At 41.8% G+C, this 18,239-nt stretch overlaps 2 protein-coding genes across 12 annotated transcripts in view; one reads left to right on the forward strand and one right to left on the reverse strand.

The window, feature by feature from the left end:
* TIAM2 (TIAM Rac1 associated GEF 2) overlaps positions 1–14,202 on the forward strand; it is a 272,880-nt gene extending 258,678 nt beyond the window's left edge. For all 8 annotated transcript variants that reach the window (XM_090041639.1, XM_090041658.1, XM_090041651.1 and 5 more), the window contains 6 exons: positions 354–462; positions 6,415–6,473; positions 7,948–8,053; positions 11,593–11,680; positions 12,267–12,421; positions 13,155–14,202. In XM_090041639.1, coding sequence (XP_089897765.1) covers positions 354–462; positions 6,415–6,473; positions 7,948–8,053; positions 11,593–11,680; positions 12,267–12,421; positions 13,155–13,795 — 1,158 coding nt within the window. In that variant the 3' untranslated portion in view covers positions 13,796–14,202. The remainder of the gene's footprint in view (positions 1–353; positions 463–6,414; positions 6,474–7,947; positions 8,054–11,592; positions 11,681–12,266; positions 12,422–13,154) is intronic.
* A 144-nt stretch (positions 14,203–14,346) lies between these two features.
* TFB1M (transcription factor B1, mitochondrial) overlaps positions 14,347–18,239 on the reverse strand; it is a 49,675-nt gene continuing 45,782 nt past the window's right edge. For all 4 annotated transcript variants that reach the window (XM_090041721.1, XM_090041730.1, XM_090041710.1 and 1 more), the window contains one exon: positions 14,347–15,335. In XM_090041721.1, coding sequence (XP_089897847.1) covers positions 15,086–15,335 — 250 coding nt within the window. In that variant the 3' untranslated portion in view covers positions 14,347–15,085. The remainder of the gene's footprint in view (positions 15,336–18,239) is intronic.

Consider the following 18,239-nt stretch of genomic DNA (forward strand, 5'->3'; position numbering starts at 1 on the left):
TTCTAACGTTTTCCTTGGTGCCCATTAATTAGCCCGTTGAAATTAGAGAGATAATAAATAAACTTCACAGCTGTATGTCCATGACTAAACTTCAGGTCAGACTTGATAGCCTTCAGCAGTAATATTAGTAATGGGAGGGGGAAAAATCCCCAAGAGGCAAATCACCTGTCTTTCCTAATGTGCATGTTATTTTGTTTATGGGTATATCTTTTAAATATAATGGTGTTTATACCTGCCTAGCTCAGTATATGTCTATATAAACATAATGTTATCAACATGTTTTCATTAAAATGTATGGTTTGTGATTTTTACTCAAAACATTTCTTGGATTTCTTGTTTGTAATATAATATAGGTCACAGAACTTTCTATGGGAGAACTTCTGATGCACTCCACAGTTTCCTGGTTAAACCCTTTCCCATCACTGGGCAAAGCCAGAAAAGACCTTGAACTTACGGTGTTTGGTCAGTGCTCCTTCTCTTTTTTTGAAACAAAAAATCCCAATGGTATCAAGTATATCTTCGCAGTATTGAAAGAGCAAATATAACAACTAACACTGAATGTTTAGAGTGAATTGCCAGCCCTGCAGAATCATAAATATTTAAGGTGAAATGTGAATATGAAAGATACATGCAGAGACACTGTGATATTTTCCAGAAATGTAGGGCTTTCATCCATTTAATGCCGTTGTTTATCTTAATGTCCCTAGTTCCCACCCCTCCTAACCTCTCTTCTGTTTATATGTAAAACTACAAAACAGCTGCTGTTCCTTTCTTAGAAGACATTGTTTAAAACGGATTTAACAAAATCTGCTAAGCTTTCGTAAGGTGCCGGTAAACTATTTATCTTCCATCTTAGCCCCACGAATCTGCACCAGAGTTCAGCCTCAGAACTGAAGTTGCTTGTATCCTTTGAAGTAAATTGTATTGTCTGGCCAGTTCCATCCAAATAATTTCTAACCTGAAAAGTAAAGGGTGTGTAATCTGTGTGTATACTATTGCGAAATGGTTCAATCAGAACATCTGGACTGGATTTTTTTTTTTCACTAAAAATAATAGTTAAATAACATTGTATGGATGGCTACCAAAAAGCCTCTAAATTCATCAGATGTTCCTCAACCTTCTACCACTCATTTCTGTTTCAAACTATTTTGTACTAATGGAATAAAAAATAAATCCAGCTACATCTTGACACTGCTACTTTGTGACACTCATAAGAACAACATCTTTCAGTAGCTCAGGACTTACAGTAAAATATAAATGGAAGAAGTCTACATACTTGGAACTGACATTATCAATACACATAGTGCCTCATCAGTGTTTGGTTTTCTCTTCTCCGTTACTGCCCTTACGAAAGAGTGCATCCCATGTCTACAAACTTTATTTCATGGTATGCAGATATGTGGGTAGCTAAAGATTAGTCAGTAATTGCAATGCTGTCATTTAGTTATCAACTAAATGAATGAATAGCACAAGTCCAGACTAGTTTAGACATGGCCTATTTCTGTAGGAATAGAGGTAAGATAAAATTGGGGGTGGAGGGGGATTGCATAACAGCTTGAAAAAATAACATTAAAGGTCAGCATCCAAATTAGACATTTGTTCCTTGGCTTTTTACCAATGTAAAATGAATCACAACTGCATCTTCTGAGAAGGATGTAAGGGGGCAGCAGTTCAATAGGTCTTCCATAGTTTAGATTTCTTCTCTATGGTTGCATTTGGGCTCCCTTTCATTTTCCAGGTATGTTCTACATAGTGATAGATTTTTATGAGGCATGGTGGATTTGTCGGGTCTGTGATTGGGTCTTGATTCTTGAATAGTATTCTGTAGGATTCCTGCAACCTCTGCCATTTGTATTGTGACAGTCCTGAGGTTTTGTGAGCTTTGACTATTAACTAGAAGAGGTTCCTGGACTCAAAGCAGCATCTCGGGAGGTTTTAAAGATCCTTAAAAATGGGCAAATCTGGGTTTGTTTTTTGCATTATCTTGATCTTGTGTAATAGCTTATTCTCTTCAAAGGGATGTTGATTTGACTGTGATAGGCCCTAAGCTGCTTAATGGGTGTATTTGCTTGCATCTGCTTGACCAGAGCTTGGGTAAGACATGAGCGGGTAAAGGAAATAAGCAGGTGAGAGGATATCAGAAGCAATAAGCTTTCAGAATGTGAGATACAGGTCAGAAGTTGACTAAAGTTTTTGCTTACAGTTTGTTCAGTGGTTTTATACCAGTTAGGTCTGGTTTAGGACATTGCATAGTTTATATAGGGGATAAAAATAGGTAAATGGTATTAGCCAGAATATAACTTATTAGGTACATTTCTGTATTTTCTAGTCTTCCTTAACAAGCTTTTGAAGTTGAACCAGATCATTAATTATAAAAATCTATATTCATCTTTGGAATTTTTGTTGTTCAGCCTTGAACTGTGGTGAAATCAAGATAAGCCCTTCTTTAAAATTTAGCTCTTAAGCCTGTGTAAGAAATTCTATCTGTTAGCAGACAGGCCACATATTAGAAGCTTTTAAGATTTTGGGCTTTAATATAATTAAAATGATTTTTTTTTCTATTTTAAATAATCAAATATTCATTTTTGGCAGCATTTTTAATATTTGGCTTGAAATGCTTTATGTATATTGCCTTATTCATATACCAGGTGTATTCCAATATTAACCTTACTATTAAAATTTGTTTAAACTTATTCTCTGCATTACTTGCTTTTGGTGGGACGGGTTCCCTGAACCTTTCTTAGTCCCCAGAACACCTCTGGGTGTCAGCAGATGTGTGTCAAGAAAAGGAGTCTATTTTTCTGCTGAGAAAATGAAGGTAGTGGTAGCTACATCACCTATGTATAACGGTTCACTCTCCAGCTGGTTCTGGCCGTTGCGTGGATTATATTGTTCCTAAACTGTGTTAATCTTTGTTAGATGTTGGCACTGTGTGGGGCTATGATCCAGAGCTACTTTGAGTTATTTTGGGAAATTCTTGTGACTAAGTGTTACAGAAGGTGACATTCGGGTGATTTTGTTGGTTGGTGGTTGCCCATGTGGAACAAACACACAGCTGCTTTTAGAAGATGTGATCAAAGTTGCCATAATCGTATAGAAGTCTTACGGTTTTCTCAGATCTTCCGTGAGGATCTGTGCTATGTTGGGGGGAGGGAGGGAGGGAAGGAAAGAGGGGGTGACCCCTTGGTGATGAGTGCAAGATTGCCAAGGTATCCATACCCTGGGACTAGGTTTGTGGCATGTCACTGCTGTAAACCTAAGAGTGGGAGTGCCAAGACAGAGCACATTGTTCAATAGATAAAGCAGTTGTGTGGTTCCACCACAAAGATGATGGGTAGAGGGGGAAATTATGCATGTGAGAGAAGGTAGGTTAGGTCTGCTATATTAGAGTTGCAACCAATCAGCTGTTGGGAACCACAGCTATCAGTAGGTATAATAATGTGTTATGATGCACTGTTTATTGGCTTTTTCAAAAGAAGGCTGTCTTCCTAAACTGTCATGTGCCATGGGCAAGTCCACAAAAGTCGTGGGTAGGGGTGGATCCAGGCACAGGGCAGCAGTGCATTCATACTCTTGTTTTATTCATAGGCCACACAGCGTTTAAAACCAACTGCCTGGCAGTGGCAGCAGCATTTCTATTCAGGCGGCAGTGAGGGGATCATTTGACTTCATGACGTGTTACCTGGTCCCTTCTACATTCTTCGTTCCATAGGTGTTAATGCCACTCCCTCCTTTTGGAATGATCTTAGTGTTGTTATACTGGGGGTGGGCAATTATTTTGGCTGGAGATCTGCTTAATGAGTATTGGTGAGCTGTCAAGGGCTGCAAGGGTAGCCTCGTCCATTGACAGATGCCCTGCTCCCTGGTCACCATTTTAGAACCAGACTTTGTCCCCTCCCTCCCCAACTACTGACCTTTGTCACCAGAAGTCCCTCCCCTTGCTCCTGGAAGTACTCTTGGGTGTGTGTGTGTTGGGGGAGGCATAGCCATCTTGGAGCCAGAAAAAAACCCCAGATCGCACTAAAAGTCAAACACCTACTATAACGTATTTTAGTTTTACTACAAAAATATTTTTGTCATTTGTGTTTGCATAGTGTATATAGCGATGATTGAATAATAGCTCAAAACGAGCCCTACTCTTATATATGGTGTGTGGGGGGTAGATGGGGGCTTGTGAGCGGGTGTGACTATGTGGGGGGGGCATAGGGTATGTTGGGGATGTATATGTGGGGGGTGGCAGGGTGTGGGTGTGGGCTGAGAGGGAAGGTAGGGAGACATGGGGACCCCCCAAACTCTCTCTCCGAAGGTACACAGCCTCTGCTGCTAGCGACAAGCAACTTGTGGTCGGCACTTGTGTCCTGTGCAGGTACTGCCGCTTGGCAGCGTGGAGCTCCAGCTAGCACTGCACGTGGTGGCAAAGAGTGCAGCCAGGCTGGCCCGCCTCTATCATGCAGGGCTTCCCACAATTCACATGCAGCTCCCAGCACTTGTGCGCCACAGGGGAAAGCCCTGCAAGTTGGAGCCAGCTGCCTTCTGCGTTCCCTTCTATGCAGGTCCTGAGACTGTACGGGGAATCGGGAAGTGGGGCTCCCCTCCACTTCTGATACAGTCCCAGGACCTGCATGGCAGGGGGCGGGGAAGGCAGCCAGCTGCATCACGTGGGGCTTCCCCGGTGGCACGTGAGTGCCAGGAGCTGCACATGAGTTGCGGAGATCTCCGTGCAATAGAGGCGAGCTAACCTGGCTGTGCTGCTTGCTACTACATGCAGTGTTGGTTGGAGCCATGTGCTGCCATGTGGCAGTGCTTGTGTGGGCCACAAGTGCCCTGAGCGTTCACCGCTGCTGTTGGTGTTGGTGGTGGGAACTGTGTGCCATGGGGGGGGGGAGTGTGTGGGGGGGTCCCCACACTCCCTGTCCTCCCTCACACTCATACCCTGCCTACCTGAGCTCTGCACTCCTGCCAGCCCCAGCCCCTCCCCCCCCCGCAAATACCTGTTGCCTGGAGCAAATGCTGCAGCAGGAAGATGAGAAGACACTGGATGCTGGGGAGGCCAATCGGGTCCCCTGGCGCCTGCAGCACTGGCAGCAACAGCCCTGCTGAGAAACTGTGTGCTGGCTGAGCTGCATGCTGGCTTCCACACATGAGGGTGGGAGTGAGACATGTGGACTAGGCAGGGTACAATTTAGCTGGTGGGTGCTCATGGGCTGCATGAAATTGTTTGGTGGACTGGATGTGGCCTGTGGGCCGTATTTTGCCCGTGCCTGTCTTAAGCTAATCAAGCTAGCCCTTTCTTCTGCAATTCTGCGTAGCTGCTCCTGGTAATGTAGCTCCTATTTTACAGCCCTGGAGGTTGTTTTTAACTTTAGGTACAAACATTAATATAGGTGAGGAAACGCTAACTCAGGTGAACATTTAACTCAGATGTGGAAATAACTTTCAGTGAAGCATTGGATGCACTGTCAAGATGCTCAAGAAGGCTAGATTTTATTTTATGAATCTGAAGGACACATGTACATTTAATTCTAAAGACTACAGGACTAAAGAAACAACATCTTTTGAGTATTTTTGCCTAGCATGCTACATTTTAATGTATAATATATGATTTAGCAAAGTAATGCACATTCAAATAAATTTATATTTGTTTTTGCTTTGATCTTAAACTGAGTAATGTGGCCCCAGACCATTAGTAAAGCTTCTGTTTTTTTTAACCTGGTGTAAGATGCGTTTTGGTATATGTGATGATGCATTGCATAATCTGCACCCCCATTTTCAAAATTCTAGCTCTACCCACGAACATGGGAAACTTAGCTTCTGTACCCTGCACAGCCTTCCTGGGTGACTCATGATCTCTGTACCTCAGTTCCCCATGAAATAAAGTATTTCCCTGCCTCACTTGGAGCAACGTTTATGCTAAATATTTCAGAGATTGTGAAACACTTGTATGATATTAATGGGAGCCATACTGGTATTTCACGCAAATAAGCAGGAAATTCTGAGAGCTCATGTTTCAAATTAAATACGAAACTTTGTCAACCAGGAGGCTTGCCAACATCTCTCAGAAGCATCTCTTCTCTGCAACACCTTCCATTCTCCTATAGGAACTTGGCAGCATGCCTTTCCTTTCACAAAAAATGTTTCTAAGAAATGTTGGTTAGATGCACAAATTTAAGACCCAGTTCTGCAGTCTTAAGATGGAGCTATTTTCCAAGCCTTTCTTTCATCCCAAACTCCTTATAAGTAAGTGTCTATATGACTAAGGGAAACTTGAATTATGTAGTTGAACATTTGCTATGGGACTGTACTTTTTGTGGGGACTAGACAAATAACCTCTGAACTGTGGATCACTGGAAATAAATGTGAATAGGCAACACAGTACTACACCTGTAATGACTGGCTTTTCTTTTCCTTTTTCAGTTTTTAAGAGGGCTGTCATACTAGTTTATAAAGAGAACTGCAAACTGAAAAAGAAATTGGTAAGTTTGACTTTAGTGTCAATTCAACAGTAGTGATCTGAGTATAGGCTTGCTATGAGGATGCAAAACTGAGTGTCAGTATTGAAAGAAAACTGATAATAGTAAAAATTGTTGGCTTAATGCAAGGGTTGGCAGCATACATCCTTCAGGCTGGATCCTTTAGGCTACTGGAACTGGCCTGCAGAGCCCAAGAGCTTTGCCTATGTCTGTGAGGTGGCTAAGCAGTGAGGAGCTGTTCCAGGGCTGGGCAACTTCCAGCTGTGCCCTTGCTGCCTCTGTTTCTGTCCTCCCCAGCCAAACCCACCCTTTGGCTGGGGCATAGACGCAACTTCCAGCCTGTGGGAAACTGTGCCAGGGCCAGGCAGCTGGAAGCTGCGTCCACACTCTGCTGCTTCTCCCTTTCTTCTTTTCCCCACCACTTCCAGCTGCCTGGTCCCAGCCCAACTCCTCACTGGCTGAAAGCTGCAGCCATGCCCCAGCTGGTGAACAGTGCAGGGGACTGGGAAAATCAGTAGCAACACAAATGCAGCTCCCAGCTGCATGGTCTGGAACATGGGTGCAGGGAAGGCCCCCCATTGCTGACTGTAGATGTCCCCTGGACTGTTGGACCAGAGCTGGATTGTTCCAGCCTGTGACTTAAAAGGTTGCCTGCCACTAGCTTCATGTGTATCACGCTGAGCTTCAATTTAGCTTGTTCTCACCGACAGTGAAGTTGCCATTATCTGATCTAGACTATAAAAGTGTCTAGGTGTTGCAATAAGTTGTTCTGCTGAGTCATGTGCAGTGTGATAAGTAATTCTAGCTAGTGATCCACGTAGTATGTGGATCACATTGGAAGGAAATATAGCACGTAAGCACATCATCACTTATGTGACTGAAGTATTTAAGCTACATATCATATACTAAATGCTGTAAATACCTGAGATATCACCAAGTTCCCATCTCCAGGAAGTTGCAGAGAAACAAACAAGCGAATGGTCTCAACATGACTGGCAGAAACTAATACTCAGCTGAAATAATATAGGAAAGAAGACGTGACATGGAGCATTAGTGTATTGTTTATCAGAAAAGATAAAATTTTGCCTGTGAAATGGAATGGTGGTTGCATCAACTTGTTCAGTTAACTGTTATATTGCTTTGTTCACACTGAGCATGTTTCCTATTAGTTGTTGCCATGGAGAAATAAGATGTTTATGTATTACTCATTTATTGGGTACAGTGATTTTTTTTTTTAAGTTAATTTTTTAATCTAAATTTTGCTAGAATTCCAAGGGTTCTGCCCTTCATTATTTTAGAGCCAAATTGAAAACAACAGCATTAGGTTATTGAAAGAGCAATACTTGTTAAGATTCACTTTTCCTTGAGAAGTGGGCTCTTGCACAAAAGTTCATTCTATTCAGAACTTACACTGTGCAGGTGTAATGTTGCACTCTCTTTTTTAAAGAAGTCTGGTGTTTATTTTTTTGTTTTGTAGCCTACTAATGCTCGGGCTGCACATAATTACAGTGACTTGGATCCATTTAAATTTCGTTGGCTGATTCCTTTATCTGCTCTTCAGGTCCGACTGGGGAATACAGCAGGTAATTATATATCACCAAATACTTTGGGAATAAATAGATTTTTGGTGCTCTTTAATATTCTTTAGTTCCATGTATTGCTTCCTGAGGTCTTACAAATAAGCAGGCATTTTTACCTATGATAAGCAATGCAACATCAACTATATATACACAGTATAGTCTGAACTTTCCAGGGTCATAGTCTTGATACTCTAATAGATATTTTCCAATTAATCTTTTGGCTTTACACATTCCATTTATATCCCTAATAATAAAGCAAAAATCCCAAATATTTGACACTAAGCAGCAGGAAGTGTGAATGAACCTGAAGCTTGCCTTACAAAGAGAAAGTTGCTGTGTTTTTTGAGGTTGTGCACACTATAGCTGCAACTAGAAGTTAGGATTTAATAGGCGGCAGAAAAGAAAGCCCACAACAAAAGGTTGAGGGTAAAATCTAAAGAGCCTGTTTCAGTCAACCAAGTAACAAGGTTACAACCTGGGCCAAATTATGCCCTATTTGACTATCTGTGGCACCCCACAGCTTTCAGTGAGTTTGTATAGTGGTCACTGGACACTACACAAAAGGAGTTGGTAGAACTCTAGTTAGAAATATGGGTTCCATTTTTGGCTCTGCCAGACTTTAGCCATGATCCAGTCATCTGGGTTTTACGTATTCAAAAGTATTTAGGCACCTCTAAACCCCAACCCCCTTTAATTTCAGTGGAGGTCAGGTGGCTAAGTATGAAGATCTGATGCTTAGAGCTAGATCCACTAAATGATGGAAGCCCAGCATTACCATAGTTCAATAGTCTTAGTGGTTCTGCCACCTAGTGGAATTCAGAGCCCAATACATGGGGAAAATTATGTGCCTAAGAACAGGATCTATAAAAACCAGCCAGCTGGGTAGGGAAGCCGTCTATGATAGCCAGCAGAATTATAGAAAAATGGGGCTGGAGGGATCTCAGAGGTCATCTAGTCCAATCTTCTGGTCAAGGCAAAATGTATCCCTGCTTAAACCATCAGAAACACAAGTTTGTCTAAGGAAGTTGTAGGACCTGCCAAAACTCACAGTCAGACTAGGCAGCTAAAGATCTTCAGGACAACATTCTGCTACTTCAGCAACAGGCATAGGAAAAGCCAAGGGGAGGACCCATTCTGTCAGAGATTTAAGCACCTCTCTTCACTTGGGCTTCAAGAGATTCAAGTACATACTCTCCTGAAATGAAGTGCAGTGCCCTTGACATTAAGAAAATAAGATGCAACATGTTTTTTCTCATATAAAACACAGCCAGTTCTCCCCTTCCTCCTCCTCCTCCTCTCTCCCACCCCAACTTTGAATCCATCCAGTAGACCTATATCTGGGACTCTTGTTTGGGATGTTGAGACCCAAATTTAAAGGTTTTTCATGCTTGATTTGGAGCAGGGATTTCTAAATGTCTTTTTTCCCCACTAAAGTGCCCTGAAGGGCTATTTGGAAATGGGCATCTCTCATGTTTCAGTTAGTAGGGTCGGAAGGGACCTGAGCAGATCATCAAGTCTGACCCCCCGCCCTGGCAGGAAAGAGTACTGGGTCAAATGACCCGAGCTCGGTGTTTGTCTAGCCTCCTCTTAAAGACCCCCAGGGTAGGAGCCAGCACTTCTCTTGGAAGTTGGTTCCAGATCCTAGCCGGCCTGACCACCTCCTGATGTCCAGCCTGAATCTACCCTCTGCCAGCTTGTGACCATTATTCCTAGTCACTCCTGGCAGTGCTCAGGGGAACAGTGACTCCTCCAATGCCTGCTGGTCCCCTCTGATTAGTTTGTAAATGGCCAGCAGGTCCCCCCTCAGCCTTCTCTTGTGGAGGCTGAACAGGTTCAGGTCCTGTAGCCTCTCCTCGTAGGACCTGCCCTGCTGCCCCCGATCATACGAGCAGCCCTCCTCTGGACCCTTTCCATGCTGTCCACATCCCTCTTGAAGTGCGGCGCCCAGAACTGGACACAGTACTCCAACTGCAGCCTGACCAGTGCCGCATAGAGGGGGAGGATCACTTCCTTGGACCTGCTCGAGATGCATCTGTGGATGCATGCCAAGGTGCGGTTGGCCTTCCTGACTGCATCCCCACACTGCTGGCCCATGTTCATCTTGGAGTCAATGACTCCCAAGATCCTTTTCTGCCTCCGCACTGACGAGAAGGGAGTCCCTCAGCCTGTAGGTATGGTGCTGGTTCTTCCTCCCCAGGTGCAGCACCCTGCACTTGTCAGCGTTGAAACCCATCCTGTTCTCACCCACCCCTGTAACCTGTCTAGGTCCAATTGCAGCCTATTCCTCCCTGCTAGCATGCCCACTTCCCCCCCATGTTAAATACTCCACTTTAAGCAAATAGATATCCCTTAAGCCAAACAAAGTGACAGACTGACTCTATAGCCTAGTGTTTAGGACACTCATGTAGATGTGAGAGTCTGTGCTCAAACATTTAAATACTTATGCAAAGTGGAACACCTTTACCAAGAGAGACTGACTGGTATGTCCCTCAGAATACTCTATAGCCAGTTGTTAGGGCACTTTTCTGTGAGATGAGAAACAGGGTTTAAACCCCTACTCTTACTTAGGCAGAGATTGAACCCTGGCTTCCCACATCCCAAGTGAATGCTATAACTCCTGGACTAGTGGCATAAAGGGCGGGGGGCGGGGTGGAGTTGTACTACCAGCTCCTCCTGGATAACTTGGTTGTGTGGAAAGGCTACCTAGTCCAGTAGGCCTTTTTGAACATGCATACCAGATCAGGGCCTGCACCCAAGACAACAGAATTAGTGTGTACATCACTCCAGAGTATAGACAATGAATGGCTCATTTCTGTCAGGATGTGCACGTGGTTGGGCAGAAAATTAGGCACTTCTAGATTCAGGCAACAGCTGAGCAGGCTAAAGGGAACTACATTTTGGACTTAATCATCTAAAACTGCAGTTAAGCACTACATCTCTTGCTGTATCTAGCTTTCAGGTTTTCCATCTATGGGTTTCATTAGGGTACATTAAAGATTATGGCACCCATCATCAGGGTAGCTCACAAAGTGACAAGAGTCCTTATATGGGGAGTACCTTTAGATATTAGATCTACATAATCTCACAAGTACCTGAGTTTACATAATAGAGCTTAACTGGATAACGTGATGAGCTCAAAGTTGTTCAGGAGGAGAAATAAAGCCCAGAGAAAGGTGAAGCCTGTCCAGATTATTTCTTGTAAAAATTATTGCCACTGGGGATTCAAGATAAAAGTTTCTGTCCATCTGGCGAGAGGAATCTTAATGATCAGAACCTGTAGGGCAGAAAGGCTAAACTTCAAGGTTGTAAAAGGTAGTGATAAGAATATTAGTGCTGAAAGTAAGTTTGTTTCTGGAAGAAAAGTTGAGTTCTTAAAGGCAAAAGTGAAAATCTTACTCTGGTTCCCAGCTCATCTTAATGTCAATCTGCAAATTCCTATGAATGTTATCCTGTGTGATGCTGAGAGCTCTGTTGCACTTTCTATGCAACTTGCAGGCTCCATGAAATTTTCACACAAAAATAAAATGTCTTTCCACACACAGGAACAGAAAACAACTGCATCTGGGAATTGATTCATACGAAGTCAGAAATAGAAGGCAGACCTGAAACAATTTTCCAGTTGTGCAGCAGGTAAACTTGACATGACAATTATTTTTTGAAAAGTTACAGTAACAGAATGAAAAAAGTGAGAACATTGTATTCGGGTGGCCATCTGTCTTCCTGTCTCTCAAACCTTCTAATACCTTTTTCTTCTCAAATTCAGGCATTGAGCCACTATTTAGGTGGATGGAGTTTAATGCTCAGCAGATAGATAAAAATCAGAATAAATCTAGCTTGGTCTGAAATAACCAAGGGTCTACCAAAATTGACTGCTTATTACAAATGGTCTGATAAAGATCACAGAATTATAATTATGTTAGTGAATTCATGGGGTTGACCTTTAGCACAAGAAGCAGCCTTTAAGCATGGGCTCTTGTAAAAGATTTGGGATTCATTTCAAAAAGAAAAATGACTTTTCAAAAATGCAAGAATAATCATGGAGAAATCGCAGGAAAATGTAAAGATCATATTAGGAAAAGCATGAGATCAAAAAGATAATGGCACCTATGTACAGCAGAAAGCAGGAGGCAGCCTCTGACTGTATTGGGATGGGGGAGGACAAAAAGTTCCATTGACTTGAAATCTGGAGCCATTGCTTTTTGCTTAATCTCTGCAGTGACTGCGAGAGCAAGACTAACATTGTGAAGGTGATCCGTTCCATTTTGCGGGAGAACTTCAGACGTCGTATAAAATGCGAGTCTTCGCTGGAGAAAGCTTGCAAGGATTGCCTAGTTCCTCTCAAGAACCGTGTACCTGTTTCTGCCAAATTGGGTAAGAATCTATTTGCTGGATTAGGAAATCTAGACCCTGTAAAAATTTTCTACAAAGATCTTGTCGGGCTAATAAAAGAGATCCCCTTTGTATAAACCTTGATTACTTAGATCCTGTATCTGTCAATTTATCAGTCTGCGTGAAAGTAATTTCCCTCTATCACCAGCATCAAAGCATGAGTGACAAAACAGATGAATGTGAGGTACAATGGAAAGGTCTTGTTGCATTTCATGCATTGATTCTGTAGCTTAGCAGATTTTCTAGTTAAGTATAGGCCTTCTTTTGGAGCACAACTGTCTAGCTAAGCTGGCCCATAGAGTTGCCAGTACTACAGGCAGTTATGTTCGCATTTTTTCCTGGTATCATGGGAAGCAAAACCTGATGTTAATTTGGCCCTACAACACATCAGATCGGCAAGGCAGCCCTACTTTAAAGTTTAGGTTTGCTGTCCTGCAAATTTACATAAGTCATACAGCTTTCTGAAGGTTTTTCTATATAAGGAGGCAACTTGATAACCTTGTGGTATGTAGAGCACTAAGAAATCAGAGATCAGAATGCCCATACCCGGAGACTGATCTCAAAGACGATACATTTCACAGACTGAACAGGACTAAGTGCATAGTAAGAATCAGAAAACAACCACTTATGATTTTGCTACTGAGAAATGCTGTATAATTCCTTTATTTCATGCCTTTTTAAATGCAGAAGACAGACCAGTCTCTTGTATTTGCAGCTTCCACAAGATCCTTAAAGGCACTGAAGAATTCACCCAGTAATGAGTGGAACAGTGATCTAGGGAAAGGAAACTTACTGGATTCTGATGAATGCAGTCTGAGCAGCAGTACTCAAAGTAGCAGTTGCCATACCACAGAAAGCATACAGGAATCTAAGAATTCATCTCCTGTGAAGCATTTGCCGAGCTGTGCATCAGATTTTTCAAACAGCCTTGTCAAGGAATCAGATATTCTCAGTGACGACGATGACGACTATGATCAGAGCTTCAAGAAAGGCAGTCCTACTAAGGACATTGAAATACAGTTTCAGCGGCTAAATATTTCTGAGGGGCCCAGTGATGACACAGAGCAAGAGCAGCCCAGTGAAAACGAGGCTGGGAATGGTTATAAAATGGGGGAGCATCCAAAGCTGGTGCGTGGACATTTCTGTCCAATTAAACGAAAGGTGAACAGCACAAAACGTGGTAAGGGAACTTTACTGGCAATGCAAGAACGACATCAGTCTCTTGACGGTCATTCTGATAATGGAAGTTTGGATCTCAACTCTATTTTAGAGAGGGAATTTAGTGTCCAGAGTTTAACTTCTGTAGTTAATGAGGACTGTTTTTATGAAACAGAGGAAAAGCATGGAAAATCTTAGCTAGCTGAGTATTATATGGTTTAAAAAGTTAATTTTAAGGCCAAATAAATTTAACTTGTTTTGCTTTAAAACTAGTTATTACATGGAAATTGCTGAAAAGCTATTTTTTATTTATGCACTAATACATTTCCATAAAAACAGTTGTAAAGGATTCTTAAGTTATTTTAATTTATTGTGGATCAGAAAACCTAGATTAAGTTGGCCAGAGTTTATAAATAAATTTATCCCTTCTGAGCAGATATTAAAATTACGTAACATCCTTACAGGAAACATTTCTAATTATTTTAAATTATGTGGGAAAATGGGAGGGTGAGTTCTGTTTTATAGGTATAAAAAAAAAAGTCAAAACAACTTTTTAAAATTCTTTGGGCATTTTCTTTCAGCAGTTTTAATTTGCTTTATTTAAAGCAGGATTAAATTATTTTCATGTTTTAGTGCACAATTGTGTAAATGTTTCATTTTTGTAAGTTGCAAGATGCTGTTTATACTTTAAATATATAAAAATATAAATATATACATATGTAAATATAAAAACCAAGCTTGTACTGTAATCTCTTATTTGACTGTATTTTTATTTTCTCTACTGACTTGTACAGTAAAGGAAAATGAGTATTATATTTAGTAATGGTTCTTGCCTTTATTCTTCTGTCTTTTCCTACTGGAGTTTTAAAACCATGAGCTCTTGGTCTTAGAGACTGCTAATGCTCTTTTTACTTGCACCAAAGTAATCCGTGCGCTTTGAGCCAGTCAACGGAGCACAAAGTTTTTGTTTCTCTTTTTTACTTTTGAGGTGGCAAAGTTTTTTTCCTTGCATAGTCTTCACCCTGGAAAATCCTGTTTTAAATGGATCAAAATATCACTACCAGCATATTTAAGGGCTTTCATTTTTCATTCTTAAAGTCTGAGACAGGTTTACTGAGTCAGGTAGCCAAGCATGTGCCTAGCTTTAGGTATGCGAATTGTCTTAATTTAGATCTGAATTGTCCTGTTGATGTCAGTAAGTTTAAGCTCTTTGCTAAACTGAGACCTAAATGTTTAGGTTGAGTACGGAGGCAGGCAGCTGCAGCCCCAAACCAAGTAAGGGCCCTGTACTTACAATGCACATCCATTCTTTCTGTAGGACCAAATGGAATAACTAAGAAAATGGGTATTTTTTTTTTTCAGTCTTTCCGCAAAACTCTGGTGTCAATGGGTACGTCTGTATGCAGGCGCATGTACAAGTCTTCAGTCTACTAAAACAAGTTGTAAACTACACTGAATAAACAAAAGTTGCCTGCTTTACTAAAATTGTTATAGCTCAACTTCCTCTTCCATTGGTTTTAAATGTCTGTCTCTTTTGGACTTCAGCTTGTCCCTTAGTTCATCTCTGTAATTGTAAGCAAAAAGACTCGAGTCTTCATCACACATTTTCCTATATGCATCACACAGGCTTTTAAAATGTAACATAGAGAGTTGAGCTGGCTGCAGAGTAGGGTCCACATCTGCTGTCAGCATCAGCTGTTCAGTTTTTTCCAAACGATCAGCCTCTGGGAACAGGATTCTAAAAATGAAATAAGATAGAAGAGGTTCAGCTCTAACTTCATAAAACAAGTTGTTCCTCATAAACAGATTTCTCATTCTCCTACTGCCCCAAAATTTGGAATTTCCAAATCCTACATGGATGGTAATAAGGTAGTTCTAAATTAAGTGATTTATTTCTCTTAATGCAACTGTAAGTTTCATTGCACAGCAGTAAAGGTTACTTCAAGCAACAAAGCAGTATGCTTTTATTTTAGCTTTTTACTTATTTATAAAACAGAGATTAAAATAACTTCTTATCCCTAATAGTTAAAGGTTTGGAAAGAACAGGACAACAATTTCTGAATCAGAGGCTTGTGACAGTATTCAGGATAATGGGAGTCATACTTCTAGTGAAAAAGTTTCCTAGATTTCAACTAGCAATCTAAACCAAGGAAGAACAGGGCCATAGAGGTTAAAACATAGTGTTGTTTAATGGCTACACCATGGGCCTGGCAGCCACAATTACTGGATCCTATCTTCAGCTTCGTTGAGGTGCCAAATGTCAGTCAGCACTTCAACTCCTCAGTGCTGTACTTACCTCAAAGAGGCACTGAACATTTATTAACAGTAGTCATGAGAATCATCTGAACACCCCTCCAATCAAATGCAGCAATAGAAGTGTTCATTCAACTGACCTTTTCATCACAAATGCCTTTGACATTTCTGAGGCATAATAGAGGAAGTACATAGATGGTGCTGTAAAGTTTCGTCCCCTGTCTCTCCATGCCCCCATGTGAAAATGTACTATTCCGTTTCAAATTATCTGCTCCCTCTGTGCATGTGCCACACTGCCACTCAGAAGAGCCAAAGAGCAGACAGCACACACATAATTAGGGCCCATGCCATGGCTACAACAGAACAAACCTCTACAGCATTATGATTAATGTAAAGGATTGCACTGTTATTTAAGACTTGAAACATATGTGGTCCTTTAGCAACAATCAAAACTTGTCCCAAAACCTCATTCCAAGGAGTCATCAACAGAAGCACCATCAAGTGTTCTGCAGAAAAAATGTCCCTGTGCTCCAGAAAGCTGAAATGCATTGCTGATCAGGTTGCTTTCAGGAAGTTTTTGAAAACAAGGATGGACCCAGAGCAAGAATGTTACAGGAGACAAAAAGGGACCCCCCCCCCCCCCCAGCCATTAATCTTGTAACAATTTTCAATTGGGAGCAGGGAGGACCCAGCTTTAACCCCTGAACACACTTTGCCTACTTACAAAAAGATGCAGGCACCCACTCAGTGCAAGCAATGTGCATCCTTTAAAAACCAGACTAGGACCAAATACATAGAGGCTCATTTCTAGTGGCTTTGGGCAGGCACTGCAGGTTGCTGTGAAAAGGTAGGTTATACGTTGTTGAGTGAAGTTTTGATCAGGACTTCTGAAGACCACAACTCCTGGTGTGTCCTGCCCCCACACTACTTGACCGTATCTCCCCCATCTCCCAGCCAGACCTTTTACTGACAGTTACTCCTCTCAGTGCTTGACTCAGTTATCTGTCCCTTGCCAAATCCCTAAAAGCATCCAGGGAGCACCATGATGTTTACCTATAGCAAAAAGCCAGGGAACACACCCTCGATAGCCCAAAGCTTCTCTGGGCTTCATGTTAAGAGCATAGTAGAAACAAACGGTTAGGACTGCTAGGCTCTGGTAGGGTGCTCTCCCCTACCTTGGGGGACTTCAAGAGGAGGTTGGATAGACATCTGGCTGGGGCATTATGCTCCCAGCACTCATTCCTTCCCAGGACAGGGGGTTGGACTCAATCTGTTCAGGTCCCTTCTGACCCTAGAAACTATAAAGAGGTCTCTACATTAGAGGAAATTATTTATTGGAACGGAAAGGAAAGAAATTGTATAAGGGAACACAGACTGCTTTTCTTGGGGGTATGAGCTACTCAAGGTGCCTAGGTCAAAATATTCTTATTACCTCGGTATATTATTCAGCAGGATCTTCTCCCAGAGCAGTAGTCCTCCTTAAACAGTACTCTCACATATCACTTTAAGGGAGAAAATGCCCTGGCTTTACGATAATACTTCAGTTTGAGCTATTCATGTTAGACAGTTGAACCTCTAAATTGAAACCTAAAGAATTTTGGCCAACTTATAAACAGAACTGAAAAGTAACTCAAATCATGCTTTATTAATAACTTTTTCTGTTTACCTTGCCTGTAAGTATCTTGTGCATCAAATTTTCTTCATACCTTTACACACAACCACATTACTCCTGCTACCCTGCTTTCATATAACCACGTAAAATATCTTCTCATTGGGACTGCTGAGCTGTACACTACAATTTGCTAATTTCCTTTGGTCAGCTGAATCATAAGAGGATTGTTTCTCTAATTACATACTAGAGGCAGGGCTACAGCATGTTAAGCTGCAACTGAAACAAAAAAATGCAGATTTTTTTTCCCCTTTAGAAGACTGTAGAGCAGTGTCAGAAATTAGATACTGAACAAGAAATGCTGATTTCTAAGTCTTTTCACAGGACCTGGTGAGATGTATACTTCAAATGCTCCAAATTCTGTTCCAACTTGGAGCATTTCAGGACCATACATACCACATCTATGGCCCTCACTTATACCCTCCTGCCCAGAGCACTTCAGGCCTCTAGTCTCCCAATTTCAGAGGGAAAGACCAACAAGAAACTGCTATTTTCAGCCCTTGAACTGCACTGAATAATTTTTTGCATATGGCACTCTGCCTGTGGAGACGGCTGAGGATGGCCAAGCACCCTCCTGACTGGGACAAGGAAAACAGAGGCTTTGCACCTCCCCACCCAAACCAGCAGATCGAGGGGCAGAGAGGTATTAATTAATTCCTGCTCTCAGACCTCACAATAGCCAGATGACCAGGAGAACACTTGTTGGTGCTCAGTTCATCA

Source organism: Crocodylus siamensis, chromosome 1 (assembly GCF_052110815.1).
Source record: "Crocodylus siamensis isolate JL-2025a chromosome 1, ASM5211081v1, whole genome shotgun sequence".
Taxonomy (NCBI): Eukaryota; Metazoa; Chordata; order Crocodylia; family Crocodylidae; genus Crocodylus; species Crocodylus siamensis.